Raw genomic sequence first — 15,830 nt, forward strand, 5'->3', positions numbered from 1 at the left:
ACTATTCCAACTCATGGAATTACGAGTTTCCCATAAAACCGAGCCTCGTCGAAACGTTTCTCACCCGTTCGTAGCATAACTGTTTAATCACTCACTCCTCTTGGTCGTGGCGGTGTCCATGGCCTCACATATACGCTTCTCTAGATTTTAATCGTTTATACAAGCAATGCTTCTGATTATGTTCTTCACTTGCATGCTGCCGGATATGATCGTCTTCAGTACACGATATTTCAGCGATCATTCTGGCCGCCATCTTCAGGTGCGATCGCCGAGACAGAATCACGCCTGAACTGAACGACCATCAGAAACTGCGGCTCCTTTATACCCCGGGTCAAGGCCTCCGCCATTACCGTCTCATCCCGGATCTCTGCAGTTCTTTTTTATTACAAGGCGACGAACTACATCCAATAGGGGGCGCCTGAGTGACAGTGCTCCGTCCACTGTAGACCTCCCCCACCACCGCTAGACATGGAGACCGCAGATGATCTGGCATTACTACGTGCAACACCGTGCGACGAACTCCACCAAAAGATCACGGCCTACGAGAACATCTTCAAAGAGAACAACAAAACATGTAAAAATTAATACTGACAAATGCATACTGCGACAGCCTTGCGCCACGTTCGTCGGCCACTTAGTCGACGCAACAGGCATCTGGCGCACACAGGACAAAATTGAGCAGGTTACTAACAGCTCCTCTCCCACAAATTACCAATAACTACGTAAATTTCTCGGCGTTGTCAGTTTCTATCGATGATACCTATCCAATGCAGCTGAAACTCTACTTTCAATCACAGAAGTTCTACGGGGAAAAAATTACATCGGGGAAGAGGAAGCTAACATGGGCAGCCGAGATGCAAACTGCATACGACAACGTTAAAGCTCAACTAGCCCACACCGTGACACTCGTACTACCTTCACCGGATGCTCATCTTATCATTACATCAGACGCGAGCGACAGAGCGATAGGCGCTGCATTACAACAGGAAGTGCCAGGGGTGGCCAAACCTCCCCGTTTTTTTTCTTAAGGAAACTGACAGACTCTCAAAGGAAGTAGTCGACCTTTGACGGCGAACTGCTGGCCATGTACGGAGCGGTGCGCTACTTCCGCGACGATATTGATGGGGGACCACTTAGTATTTATACAGACCATCGACCGCTAGCTGACACAGTAAAGAATCCGTCTACCAACGCCACACCACGCAGGTTTAGGCACTTGGACCACAACAGACGTTGACCCCGTGCGCGGAGCGGACATTGTGATTGCGAACTACCAGTCTGACCTAGCGGCGTGGCCACTCAACTGGATTTCGATAACCTCGCGGACGCACAGGCAACAGATAAGGATCTGGAACGATTCTTGTCAGGCGGCAACACGGGATTACAACTACGACAATGCCCCGTGCCCAGAACCAACAAACTAGTTTGGTGCGATGTGTCAATGGAGAGGCAACGACCTTTCGTCCCTGCCAACTATCGCCTAACAATATTCGACTTGCTCCATAAGTTAGCTCACCCCGGAGTGCGCCCTACGTCGAAACTAGTTTCTGAGCGTTATGTGTGGCCGAATATGTAGAGGTATTGTGCCACTTGGACACTAGCGAGCATTCCTTGCCAGAAGGCGAAGACAGGACGACACAACCAGCCGCCGTTAGGAAGCTTCCCTGTCCCGAAGGGTCGTTTTTGCCACGCACATGTAGATTTAGTGGGGCCACTACCAGAATCTAACGGATTTCGTTATATCCTATCAGTAATCGACCGAACGACTCGGTGGGTGGAGGCAGAGACAGTGGCGAGGTCGTTCATCGAGCTATGGATAGCGAGATTTGGCTGTCCTGAATCGTTAACAACCGATCAGGTCAGACAATTCGAATCGACCCTGTTTACGGAACTGTGCCGCCTCTGCAGCTGCGATCGATTCCGTACCGCACCCTACCATCCACAGTCATAGGGTCTAGTGGAACGGTGGCACCGCATGCTGAAAACAGCACTGGTTTGCCACGATAACGAATAGTCAGAGGCCCTATCCTTGGTGCTTTCGGGTGTCAGAAAGACCTACAGAGAGCACCTGGATGCTTCAGTAGTGGAGATCCCCCACGGCGACGCGATTAGTCGCCTGACGGAATTTCTCACACAGACAACGGATGAAGGCAACGAGGACCTCCCAGACCTTGTACGACGGGTCAGCATCAGAATCCTACCGCCGTCGCACCACACAACACCCACTGCATTTATGGACAAAAACCTACAGACTTGCACTCACGTAATGCTGCGCACAGACAACATCAAGCCAGCGCTGCACCCAGCGTACAGTGGACCGTACAAAGTACTAAGGCGGGGACCCAACACATTCGAAATGATGCTAGCCGCAAAACCCACTACTGTGTTCGTCAATAGACTGAAGACAGCACGGACTTTGGCGGAGACGCCGGAGAACAATACCGCCACGCCATGACACAACTCCATTTTCTGTCACAGTCAGTGCCAAACACTTCCAGAAGATATCATAGTGTCTCTACATGACACGATGATCGTGGTACCTGCCACGTACGGAAACTGACAGGTCGGCAACAGCACGGTGTCGCGATCATTGTACCACTCCACACCGATACCACAGTCGGTCTATGCAGCTGCACTGTTATCTACGCTATCCAGGGATGGCGTACTACATGTGCCAGCCCCAGGATCAACCTACACCACCACCATAGGGTCACGTTCAGCGAACGGCGGACGATGTAATGACGGCACCTCCAGTGCCACCTACACAGCCAGCACCGACGTCACGAGTAGGCACACTGCTGCGCCGACCAGGAAATCTAGATGAGAACGAGCTAGACAGAATCTCCAGAGACGACCTGAACTACACCGTAACACAACTTGACCACTCCATGCCTTTGGTGAGTGGGGGGGGGGGGGGGGGGGGAGGGGGGGGGCCTGTAGGGACACAAGCTCTATGGACTTCCATCCCTAAGAACATCGCTGCAAAAACATTATCTCTGGACCTTGGACAACGTGTTCTGAGACGCCAAGTGTTTAAGTTGTATCTGTCCATATAATGTGAGTAAATAAAGATTGTGTATGTGAATTGGTAACGTTGACAGTCATTACACATCATGAACATCGTGTTCGTTACCCAAATCCTCCAAGTGTAAAGACTGTGCAAAGTCACTGTAGGCACCTGGAAACAAAAAAGAATAATACATAAAACATTCAACACATCACCAAGAGCACCCTAAATGTTGTTTCATACGTATCTTGCTTGGGGTGTTTATTCCATACATTTGTAGAACTGTTTTTTTTTCTTTTCTTTTCACTGTCTCCCTCTCCCTCTTTCTTTCCATATATCCAGAAACGTGTAGATATTTCGTTGATGCGATTTTATCTATTAAACAGCATATCAGAGAGAACTATTCGTGTTACACAAACTAACACAGGAAAAAAAGATTGACTGATACATACCCGGGTTGACTCTGTGCAACAAGAAACTCTCCAGAAATTGTGGGTTTTCACCCTGGCGAATCTTGGTCTTGTGTTTTTGCTTCTTGCTCGGGAGCATAACTAGGCGAACCTGTGTGAGATAGAAGCAGTGAAACAATTAAAACGAAATGAGAATGGTTAATGCCTGAGCAATGTTTGTATAAATGCTTAAATTTTTTATTACTCTGTGTTGCATAAGCAACGACGCCGTTATGTGTGTGAGATGACATTTATTTGTCCTGTTTTTACACATTTATTTTTTGATAGCAGCTATGATATGTAACTGTTGCTGCTACGGATGCAAATCGAAGTACATGAATGGTAGAAAAGTTACAGGAAAGTACCACTAAGGTCTAATTGTAGTTTTATACTAGTAAGAGTCACTTTATGTGTTGGTTAATATCGAGACATAGTATTATAATGAGTTAATATCGTAGGGATAATTTACGTAACTGTATGGCCATATATTTTCAAGACATGTGCTAGTCGAATTGAGTAATGTGGGAATGTGATGTCAATGTATCCGCTGAAGAAATACAAATTTCGAGCAGTTTTCACATGGAGACAAGATTTATGGACAGTATGTGTCATTACCTCCGGATCATTCACCTTTACAAACCATTCAGCTTATTTTAAAGTAGGCGTAATAGGAGCTATAGTAGTCCACTAGTTCAAATGTCGCGGAAAATGAGAGTGCCATTACTGATTTAGTCCTCAAAAAAGAAACGAAAATTAAACATACGGCAACAGAAAGGAAGGAAAAAACGAAAGAAATCGTCAGAAAAATATTTCAGTGTGTGACATCCGTAATTTACTGAATGTCATAGCTCAAAATTACATGTTTTTTCGGGACGCTTTCACTTTGGTGTGCTAGTAAGCCATTTCGCAGTGCCGATGCACCATAATGTATTAAAACACAGACGCGGCAGTGCGAGCAGGTGCAGTACAAAACCTAAGAAACAGCTCTGCTTGTGCCTTCTTTTCCTGTAACGAAACAATTAGCGGCATCTGAGCTGTGACGCCTGTCGCAAACAAGTGAAATTATACTTCTATATCCTAAAAGCATTAAGGCGAGACCATTCGACATATCGAATACAAATTACATTATCCAATAGTGAACATGTAACTGGGATGAAATAAATGTTTGTTAACTAATCGACCACGCTGGTAACGCAAACGACAGTGAAAAACTCGAATTAGCTCTCGTTTCCAAGTTAAAGGGGGGTGCGTTTAATCATATTTTATTAAAATTCATTGTCAATCCCTTCCCATATAGGCTTCGTAATCTCGCTGAAGGTAGACAGGGTGATGAAGTTCCACGCAACAATAGTTGTGCGTATTTTGTCGCTAATCTTAGCCCGGGATCGTAGCAACATGGGGAAGGGGAAGAGGAAGAGATGAGCGGAGCATATTTCATTTAAGAGTGATTTCAGTCTGCTTTTTGTTCATATGCTGGACGAACGTATTATTGAACTGCAGTTAGTGCGTGAGCCATTGTAATTTCTGTGATTCAATGTGCCTTGCAAATGCATACAGAAATCGGGGAACAGTACAAGCCCTGGTCTCTTATGTATGTTGCATATCTTGTGTCTCGAGTCTTCATTCGTGATTGAATCGTAAAAGATCTTCCATGGTCTTTGCTATACCCACAATCTGGCGACAACCATTATACCATGTGAATGCTTGTTGGTTTTGTATGACAACTCCATTAAAACATGGTATTTACACGAACAAAAAGTCTTCCTTGACATATCGTAACATAACGCCGGCCATGCGACCAGTGCCTAATGGAGGCGGACTGCCTGCTCCTGTCCCACCTGATTGTGATCGCACCTTCAAAATCCAGTTCTCTGAAAGATCCTGATTTTGTGTGTAGCGATGAGCGTACAGAGTTTCACAAAATAACACAATGATAACTTAATGACTTAGTGAGAGACCCGAAATTCCCAAAGGTAAAGCTGAGCTGTTGGCGTCAATACTACAACAGTGGAATTCTTTTAATAAGACGGTAATTGTCAAATGCCATTCCTTACAATTTCCGAAAGGGAAAATGACTTGGATGTACAGGAACTAATGGTAGCTGTGGGCATTGTCTATAAGAGCGATCAGTGGAGGTTATTCATCAACTCCTCCAAGGTAAGTCTCAAGTGTATCCTAGTGCATGGTACCATCGATTCCGATTGGGTATACTCGTACCTGAAAAAAAACATATGATGACATGAAACAGTTGCTATTGCGATTAAAATACAAGTTTAAATGGCAGATTTCCGGGGATCCGAAACTCATAGGCCTATTGTTTGGTCTACAACAGGGCAACAGCAAATGTTGTTGCTTCCTGTGCCTCTGGGATAGCCGCGCCGAAGCACTTAATTACAAACAGAAGGATTGGCCAAAGTGTCAGTCACTTAAACCAGGATCTCACAATGTTAAGCACGAAGCACTTGTCGAATCCAAGAACACAATTCTCCCTCTTCTTCGTATAAAACTAGGCCTACTGAAAAACTTCATTAAGGCCATGGACAAAATACGGGAAGCATTTTCTATTTGCACGTGAAATTTCAGGTCTTAGTGAGGTGAAAATAAAAGGGGGAATTTCGTGGTTCCAAGATACACAGATTGTACAAAGTTCAGTATTTCAACATTTTGTTGGCTAGTGTTATTCAGATGTCCACGCATTACGCGTATAACATCTGCAGTTCCTTTGAGTAGCATCAACCTGTGCTGATAAGTACTGACATTCAAAATCTGCAAAACGCTTACCGAAAAAACGTTATGTCAAAGAACAGTCACGTTACATGTTGGCGACAAATGGTCAAATGGCTCTGAGTACTATGGGACTTAACTTCTGAGGTCATCAGTCCCCTAGAACTTAGAAGTACTTAAACCTAACTAACCTAAGGACATCACACACATCCATGCCCGAGGCAGGATACGAACCTGCGACCGTAGCGGTCGCGCAGTTCCAGACTGTAGCGCCTAGAACCGCTCGGCCACTCCGGCCGGCGTTGGTGACAAAGATACTGTTCCGCGCACCTAAATACTCACACCATAGACACTCATCTGCGCCTACATCTACGCATGTAATCCGCGAGCCATTGTATGGTGCATAATGGATGATACTTTGTACCATTGTTAAACATTCTCTTTCCTGTAACACTCGCAAATAGAGCGACGGATAAACGGCTGTCTACATTCCTCCGTACGAGCTGTCATTTCTCTTATCTTGTCTTTGCAATCCTCATGCGAAGAGTACATTGGCGTCAGTAGAATCGTTTTGCAGTCAGCCGCAAATATTGGTTCTCAAAATGTTGTTAATAATGTTTCTTGCAAAGAACGTTATCTTCACTCCAGGGATTCCCATTTAATTTCACAAAGCAGCTCCGTAATACTCGCATGTTGACCGAAACTACCGGTGAGGGTACAAGGACCATCAACAGCGATAGGATCGTGGTCCAGGACGGTCCCATCCTCGACACGGTAGATCCGGCGATAATGTTCCACAAAGCAATCGACTATGTCCGCTTGGTAGGTGACCCGCTACGCACGATAATCTACGAGTTCGGTGAGTAAGTTTTGTCTGCGGTGTCTGCTATCGTGCACAATATGATGCATGGAGGGATCCTCCCGTCACACAAACTCAGGTCTGCGGGCATGCACCACAGCCCCTGTAATTTCTAGCGAGTAATAGCTAGTAGCTTCGCATAATCATGCTGCATTCAGTTTGTACGCCCAGGAAAGATGGCTGGCCATCAAGGTCGTGGAGGGCCCTGAAGTAGAAGTCTCTAGTGTGTCTGTGCCAAGTAGCCACCTCCTGCTGCAAGCGATGAATGTGCGCCGAAGTATCGGTTTGGTATATTTCAGCCACCAGTCCAAGATGGATGCGTAGGATCGGAGATGCTGTTCGCATCTTGTCCACGCCAGTGATACTTTGGCGACAATCAGGATCCTGCAGATGCTGACTGTTGAGATTCCATGGTGCTCGACTCTTACAGGTAAGGAGCAATGTAGACGTGTACGCACAGTGGTCAGAGAACACTAAAGGCCAGCACTCTACATCGAGCACTGCATCAGCCAGCCTAGGGGAGGCATAAATGCGGTCTAATCGACTAGCCGAATGGCTCGTGTGAAACGTGAAGCCCGGGTCGTCTCCGTGCCGTACGTCCCATGTATCCCGTAGGGCTAGAACATGAACAATGAGACGCAGCTCCTGGCACGCTGTAAAATTCGGTTATTGCTCTTTCCGGTCGAGTACGCAAGTAAAGTCCCCTCCAAACATAAGATGTTAATGTCGACCTAAGAATGGTCTAAGAATAGTCTAAGAACAGTGGGGCGACCTCCTCCGCATAAAATCGTGCTCTTTCACGCCGAAGTCCACGATCAGAAGGGGCGTAGACATTAATGACATGGGTGCACTGATTCTTAAAATCCATACCTCTGGCAGATGGGAGATACATAATGTCGTCAATCAGAATGTCTTCGAGTACATAGACCGCCACTCCACGGCCAAGATGATCCCCATGAGAGGCATATAAGTCGTATTCTGCTATCCGGGATAGCGCTGCTAAATGCAACTCCTGTAACAGTGGAATGTCTAGTTCCGAAACCCATATCATTTCTTTAAGAAGATGGGTCTTGACCGGCGCGCGGACGCCGTTGACATTCAGTGTGGCGAACCGTATGCGTGGAGCCGTGTCCTACCACTGTGGCGGGCTGCAAGTCGCTGCTGTGAAGATGCGTGGCACCCGGCAGCAGGAGCTGCTGCCCCCCCCCCCCCCACCCCCCAACCCTCGCCCCCGCACGGGGCAGAAACTGAGACCAGCAGGTCGCCACCCCCCCGCCTGTATGGGACCTGCTGTTTCTTCAAAATCCTCGCTCCACGCCCGCGGTGACTCCGTCGCCGTGGTATCCATATGTTCAACTGCTGCCGCCAGATCGACTGGTATCGTTCCTTCTTCGGTAGGGGCTTCAGGATCAGCAACATTCCGTTCCGTCGATGTGAGATTCAGTGAGGGCCGCCGTTGCACAGACACACTGACGACGACTCCGTCCACGGTTCCAGACTCTAAAACGATGATTTCCTCAAGAGGCAGTGTATCAGGTGGACAGGGCGAAGAGTCCCGTTCCGATGTCATACGTCGTACGTAGGGGAGGATTCTTTACGCAATCGTCCTTCCGTGTCCAAAGACGGGAGGGAGTCACGCCGGTCTGGCAGAAAGGCTGCCGTCGGGATAACCAGAGAGTCGACCAAGAAGTCACGTTCGACATCAGCGTTGGCCACAGGCGCAGCCGGAGCAATCACTGGAAGTGAGGACATGGCTGAAGTCACATCGTCAGTCACCTCGTTCGCAACAGAACGAAGTACCACTTCTCAAGTTGGTAGCTGCGTTATCCGTCGCTGCAGACATTCAAATCTGAAGTGTCCCTATTTCCCGCTCACAGAACAAGTGCGCGGCTTCCGTCGTAGCTGATTACAGCCCGACATCCGCTGATGGTCAAGTAAGGCAGAACACGACTGCGCAGATCAATTGTGATCTGACGTACTCCGTAAAGAACAGGGTGTGTGCGGAAGTGAGCCCAGCGTTCTGCCTCATGATCATGAACAGGGCCGTATGGCTGGAAACCCACTATGACGGCCTTTGCAGGAACCTCGATGGCAGTCCAAACACGCGAACACTTCTAAGCCTAATCCCGCATGTTCGACTTTGATCAAGCCGACGTTACCGTCAACGTGATCGAAACGATGTCCCTGTTTGGTCGCGTTCAAAATGCGCTCGCACGCAGCCTCATTGATAATTTTAACGTAAACGGTGTTGCTGAGAATCGAGAGGTGGATACCTAGAAGTTCCAATGGTGGGACCTTCGCCTCCTCACGGAGGAAACGTTCGACATCTAAGGCTTTCGGTCGTGCAAATTCCGGGAAAAATTCTAAACTTAATGTCCATTTCCTGAACTTATTTGCCGTGATCTCAGTGCGCGAAGCCCGCGCGCAGGCTAATTGTAAGTCGCAATGTAAACGAACACGAGCTCATATGCTCCGCAGGCGGAAGTACGGCACTACACTTCGGGCGGCCGCTAAAGCCAGACTGGCGCGTTCGGCTATGCGGGTGGGTAACTAATTGAAAAGCTGAGGGGATGTTACAATTAACGGCTTCACGTGGTACTCAGTATATTGCACTTCTTCAACCACGCCAAACAACCTGGTCAGTATTATTTGTAATGGGCTGTTGAACTTCAAGGTATCGTCGAGAATTGCAAATTCAGTGCACTGCAAACAACTGTAGAAGTCGTACACAGGTGTGCTCATTTGGGACGGGCTTGTACAAGAAGCACCTGACCACCAGGTCAGGGCAGAAACGCTGAAAATAGCCTATGCAAGTTCGATGGCACCCTAGCATCAGCACAATCCTTTGAACTGGCACAAGAGGCTAAACAGTTGCAGAGTCTCACAACTGATATAGCGTTGCTAGCAAGACGCCCCAAGATCTTCATCCAACTCCATGGACTAGCCGACCATACAGGCACCACAGGAGAGCTCTTTTCCTGCCCAGATTATTTCCAACACCACTCTCGTAAGGAATGTCCCAACCGCCAAACGTCTAGCACAAATTTTAGTTGGTGAGGCCACTTGGGATCTGTGTGTCATTTCACTAAGAGGCGAGTCCCGAGAGCTACATCGCTCATGTGAGTCGAAGCTGTTCATACGATGCAAGAGAAGACACAGTAGAAGAGCCTGTGAATACGTCTACAGAGATCTATGAATCCAGCTCCAGATCGACACAGGTGCCGATGCTACGCTGCTGTCAGTCGAAACCTAGGTCCAATTGGAGCCCCTCCGCTTCAATACCTTTAGTGAGATTTGGCAGAACCCCATTTTCGAGCAACATACAAACAGCTCACTAGAATTCTGAGGTTCTTGATGGCTGAGCAAGAAGATGTCCGAAACATCTTCGGAATTGACGCTTTTATCACATTCTAGCTTGCCACAGTGGACTCAGCTCATGAGATTATTATGGCACATCGGTGAATTAGTGAATCGTGTGCCTTATTTCCCGACTATTTGAACAAGAATTGGGATGTGTAAAAGAAGTTTCTGTACACATGGCACTCAGAGCCGATGACCGTCCCTGATTTTTGAAAGCACAACCGATTTCATATGCAATCAGAGATCAAGTCCGACAATAACAGTTAGTAGACCGCGACGTGCTATGTAGCATCCCCAACGGTTATAGTTCACAAACCAGATGAGTCCCTCCGAACCTGTGGAGATTTCCAGTTTACGGTAAACGCCCGAGCCTTAAAAACCTTATAACCCAAGACGGAAGAGTTAATTTGAAGATCAGCGGGGACCCACCGCTACTCTAGCTGCCTCTGGCTCAGGAATTACAGGAGTTCATGACAACAAACACACCATTGGACCTGTACCAATACCAGAGGTTGCGATTTGGCGTGTCTAGTGCCTCAGCCATTTAAAAAGGTACTTAGAACAATTACTGTCATATTCCACAATGCTCCAGTTACCTTGACGGCATCACTGTGACAGGATCAAAGCAGCAACAGCACTTGGGAAATATGAATTGAACACACATTCGCTGCTAAAGCAAGAAGACCAGCATTGCAATCTTCAAAAGTGCTCCTTCTTTCGACTAGAAGTCGAGTATTTGGGGCACTTAATAGGCGAGGATGAAATGTGATCGACAGAAGCCTATCTCCAAGCCATTAGGTACCTTACAGGACATAGGAATCTGAAAGAATTACAGGCAGTATTATAGATGCTTCATAGCTCAAGCAGCAGCCACAATAGTGCCATCTTTAAACATCTCCGCAAGGCAGGTGTACCATTCACATGATCAGAAGAATGTGAAAAAGCTTCCACATACTTAAAAATGTGCCTTACGTGAGCACCCCGCCTTTGACATTAACTATTCTGAGGCAACCCTTTGCAATGGACACATCTCAATACAGAGTGGGTGCAGGTCTATCCAACCAAGTACCAGATGGATCAGAATGCCCAATCGCGTGCAATCAAAAACATTATTGTCAAATAAATTGCAATACCCGAAAACCGGAAAAGAGGCGCTGGTCATCATCTTCAGTGTCCAGAAGTTTCATGGGTACATATTTGGTACTACCTTTGTTCTCGTTGCTGACCAAAAAGCACTGCTGGCTATTTTTTCCCTAGATCAGAATATTCCCCTATGAACAGCGTAGTATCTACAAACATGAGCTTTTTTATTAAGTAGTTATAAGATCAGTTTTCGTTCTACAGCCTCCCATGTCAACGCAGACGCTCGTAACAGGGATTCCAGAACGACAAGATGAGAAGTTCGATGCGCCAAGACAAATCTGCTATCAGTTGGAATATGACAACGCGGCGTGCTCACAGATCTCCCACAAACAGGGATTTCTTAGATTCCTTGAATTTCCCGTAATGAGGAGAACAAGAAGAGAACGATAGCATTCCAGGAGAGAGAGAAACAACATTAAAACGAACTATTTAAGATGGCGTACGAGGACGTGCCTAATCTTTAGGTCTTTCTGAGAAAAATCATGAAGTAGTGAAATCCATACAATGTAACTTGACCTAAGGGTGGGTCTAACTGCCGAAGGAAACAAAATCGTTTCCGAAATTTTGCAACAGATTCTGAAGCGCCGGAGAGGTTTCGGACGTCTTCTCTAATCATTTACGATTCACAAAGCCCTTTCTGGATTCCACAGAATTGTCTTTATACGAACATGGGGCTGTAATGAATAAACTAACATTGCACCTCCCACCCTCCACGCTAAAGATAAGTGTGATCAAAGTTGTTCTAAATAATATTAAGGATCCATTATGAAGTGTCAGTCAAAGACGTGTAAACACCTACTGAGATTCACAAGAAATGGAGTCCTTCACGAATTATGGGAAGGCGTAAATACGATCTGTTGAGTTGGTAAATCTTTTTATTGAAAATGTTTTAAGGTTCCTCTGGTACTCGTGAACAAGTAAACAACATGGGAGTTTAACACACTACTGACGCACAGATCATTAGAGAGAGGACTTTAGTTGGACAAGGACGCGGAAGGCAACGAGTTGAGGCTTTTCTGGAGAAATCACGCCAGTGTTCGCTTAAAGTAGCTTAGGAGAATCCAGGGAGAACTAAATCATGATGGAGGGTATACGTAGTAAGCTCATAAGGAATACAAGTCCATTCTTATTTTGGTCGGCTTTGGGTCAGTCTGACTGAGTGGTTGACAGATGTTTATGAATTAGGCAATGCCTTCTCGACAGTTACACTTTGTTTTAGTGGAATAGACGCTTTAGCTTGTAATGCGGGTAACAAGCCACTATGATGACTACAAAATCAGAGCTTTAGAATGCTGACTGTGTAGCTACAAGCAACTCAATCACACATATGATTAGTGATGATATAAATAATCAATATTTCAGACTGTTACAACTAACAAAATAGAAGCGTTTGATACTTGTCTGCCATATTCCTTGGGTTTGAGTCCGTAGTTACCGATACTGACCTTACTTCATACTTTCCGATCTACAAGAATATACTTTTTTATCATGATGATAATGATGAGAATATAATTTATTTAGTTCTCTGTTATGGTTCGGAGAAACTACGAATTTGTCGAAATGAAGTGTTAGAGTGTTATCGTGATGAAATGTAGGCCCTGGGCTGGACGGTGCTGGAAGAAACGTGTGGCTCTTCAAGTTTCGCTAAAGCAGCAGCTGATACTTTGAACAGCCGCACCTCGTAGTGGACATGATTATCAGAAATAAATGAGTCAGGCTGCATGATCATATCTGCCATTCAGTGAACTCCAGAATGTTCGCAATTAAGTATTCTCAGCACATCTTTCTTTGAGCCGCCGTATCTCTAGTCCTCAACCGATTGCAAGATTTCTGACCAGGTGTAGTGCGTTTTATCTACTGTGATCAAATAGTACTTAGCGCAGTGGTAGCCACTTCTCCGTTTTGTTTCTTTATGTACTTTGACCGTCTCAAAGTGTAATATGATATCAATATCTTTTTGAGGAACATTCAGGCGTTCGATTTGTTTCTGTGACACTTTTACCTTTGTAGTTTTCTAGTACGAAGCACAAAGTGGAAAACACAGTAGGTGGCGTTTATCAAGTGGCTGCCTGCATGGAAAAAGTGAAGATTGCTCACAGTTCACCGTTCCTCTCCCCAGGGTAGCGACATTAAACGTTTGCTTATAAACTATTTTAAATTTGGGTTGAAGGTTTCACTCTCCCCTGGTAATACCTTTATAACATTTCTGTTATTCTCTTGTGTAGTGTAGTTAAGAATAAGGTCTTCTATTTAAATGAAATGCAAATAGTTTTTCACACATATACATTTTCGATTTCGACTTAGATTTGTGATCTTAAAATGTGTTTTCTACTACACGGGGCATGAAAGTTTTTGTTGCAGGAAATGATCAAAATGTCCTCCGTTAGCGAGGACACATGCTTCCACCCTCCGTCGCATGGAATCCCTGATGCGCTGATGCAGCCCTGGAGAATGGCGTATTGTATCACAGCCGTCCACAATACGAGTACGAAGAGTCTCTACATTTGGTACCGGGATTGCGTAGACAAGAGCTTTCAAATGCCCCCATAAATGAAAGTCAAGAGGGTTGAGGTCAGGAGAGCGTGGAGGCCATGGAATTGGTCCGCCTCTACCAATCCATCGGTCACCGAATCTGTTGTTGAGAAGCGTACGAACACTTCGACTGAAATGTGCAGGAGCTCCATCGTGCATGAACCACATGTTGTGTCGTACTTGTAAAGGCACATGTTCTAGCAGCACAGGTAGAGTATCCCGTATGAAATCATGATAACGTGCTCCATTGAGCGTAGGTGGACGAAACTAAAATGAGCTCTAACATGGAAATTAAGCGTTTCCGGACACATGATTAGATTAGATTAGTTTTTCGTTCCATAGATCCGTGCTGAGGAGATCCTCGTCGATGTGGAACATGTCAATTTTTTTTAAGCTGAAATAACAATACTAATAGTATGAATATATACAATACATCATTTGTTTCTATTAAAAAATTCGTCAATAGAGTAGAAGTAGTTGGCCACTAGTAAGTCTTTCAGGCTCCTTTTAAACTGATCTTTATTTGTAACTAAATTTTTTATGTTTACTGGCAAATTATTGAAGATGAGTGTTCCTGAGTAGTGGACTCCTTTTTGAACTAAAGTAAGTGCTTTTAAGACCTTGTGCAGATCATTTTTGTTCCTGGTATTGTATGTATGAACTGAGCTGTTTGTTGGAAAAAGAGATATATTATTTAGGACAAATTTCATTAATGAGTAAATATAGTGAGAGGCAGTAGTTAGTATACCCAGTTCTTTGAAGAGGTTTCTACAGGACGTCCGTGAATTTACTCCACAAATAATACGTATTACACGCTTTTGGACTCTGAAAACTTTTGTTTAACTTGAAGAGTTACCCCAAAATATTATACCATATGACATTATGGAATGAAAGTAGGCAAAGTATGCAAGCTTTTTCATTTTGATGTCGCCTATGTCTGCTAACATTCGAATTGCAAATACAGATTCGTTAAGGCGTTTCTGCAGTTCTGTGGTGTGCTCTTCCCAACTGAATTTATTATCAAGTTGTAATCCCAGTAATTTAAGACTGTCAACCTCTTCTATCTGCTCTTCTTCGTATTTTATGCATATGCTGGGTGGAAACCTCTTACAGGTTCTGAATTGCATATAGTGAGTCTTTACGAAGTTTAATGTCGGTGAGTTGGCTTTAAACCATTTATTAATATCCATGAAAATATCATTAGCAGATCTTTCTAGAACTACACTTGACATACTATTTATTGCATTACTTGTGTCATCTGCAAATAAAACGAACTCTGCTTCTGGCAGTGTAACTGATGAGAGATCATTAATGTACACAAGAAAAAGCCATGGCCCTAAGATGGATCCTTGTGGGACACCACATGTAATTTCTTCCCATGCTGATGATGATTGATGACTTAATTCACTAGTCCCTTGCACTGACACTCTTTGTTTCCTGTTAGTGAGGTATGACTTGAACCATTTTGCAGCACTGCCTGTGACACCATAGAATTCTAATTTACTTAAAAGGATGTTGTGGTTCACACAATCAAATGCCTTTGACAAATCACAGAAAATACCTGCTGATGGTAATTTGTTATTTAATGAATTAAGTACGTTTTCACTGTAGGTGTAAATAGCCTTCTCGATATCAGAACCCTTCAGAAATCCAAACTGTGTTCTTGATAATATGTTATTTGTGGTCAGATGGTTGAGCAGCTGCCTGTACATTACTTTTTCTAAAATTTTTGAGAATGCTGGCAAAAGTGAAATCG

The 15,830-nt window shown here is 45.0% G+C and overlaps 1 protein-coding gene across 1 annotated transcript in view; it reads right to left on the reverse strand.

Annotated features, from left to right (window-relative positions):
* Positions 1-15,830, reverse strand: part of LOC126208232 (synaptotagmin-14) — a 586,661-nt gene that overhangs the window by 83,709 nt on the left and 487,122 nt on the right. The window contains exon 8 of the mRNA XM_049938886.1: positions 3,460-3,568. Within this exon, the coding sequence (XP_049794843.1) occupies positions 3,460-3,568 (109 nt within the window). The remainder of the gene's footprint in view (positions 1-3,459; positions 3,569-15,830) is intronic.

This window comes from Schistocerca nitens, chromosome 1, assembly GCF_023898315.1.
Source record: "Schistocerca nitens isolate TAMUIC-IGC-003100 chromosome 1, iqSchNite1.1, whole genome shotgun sequence".
Taxonomy (NCBI): Eukaryota; Metazoa; Arthropoda; class Insecta; order Orthoptera; family Acrididae; genus Schistocerca; species Schistocerca nitens.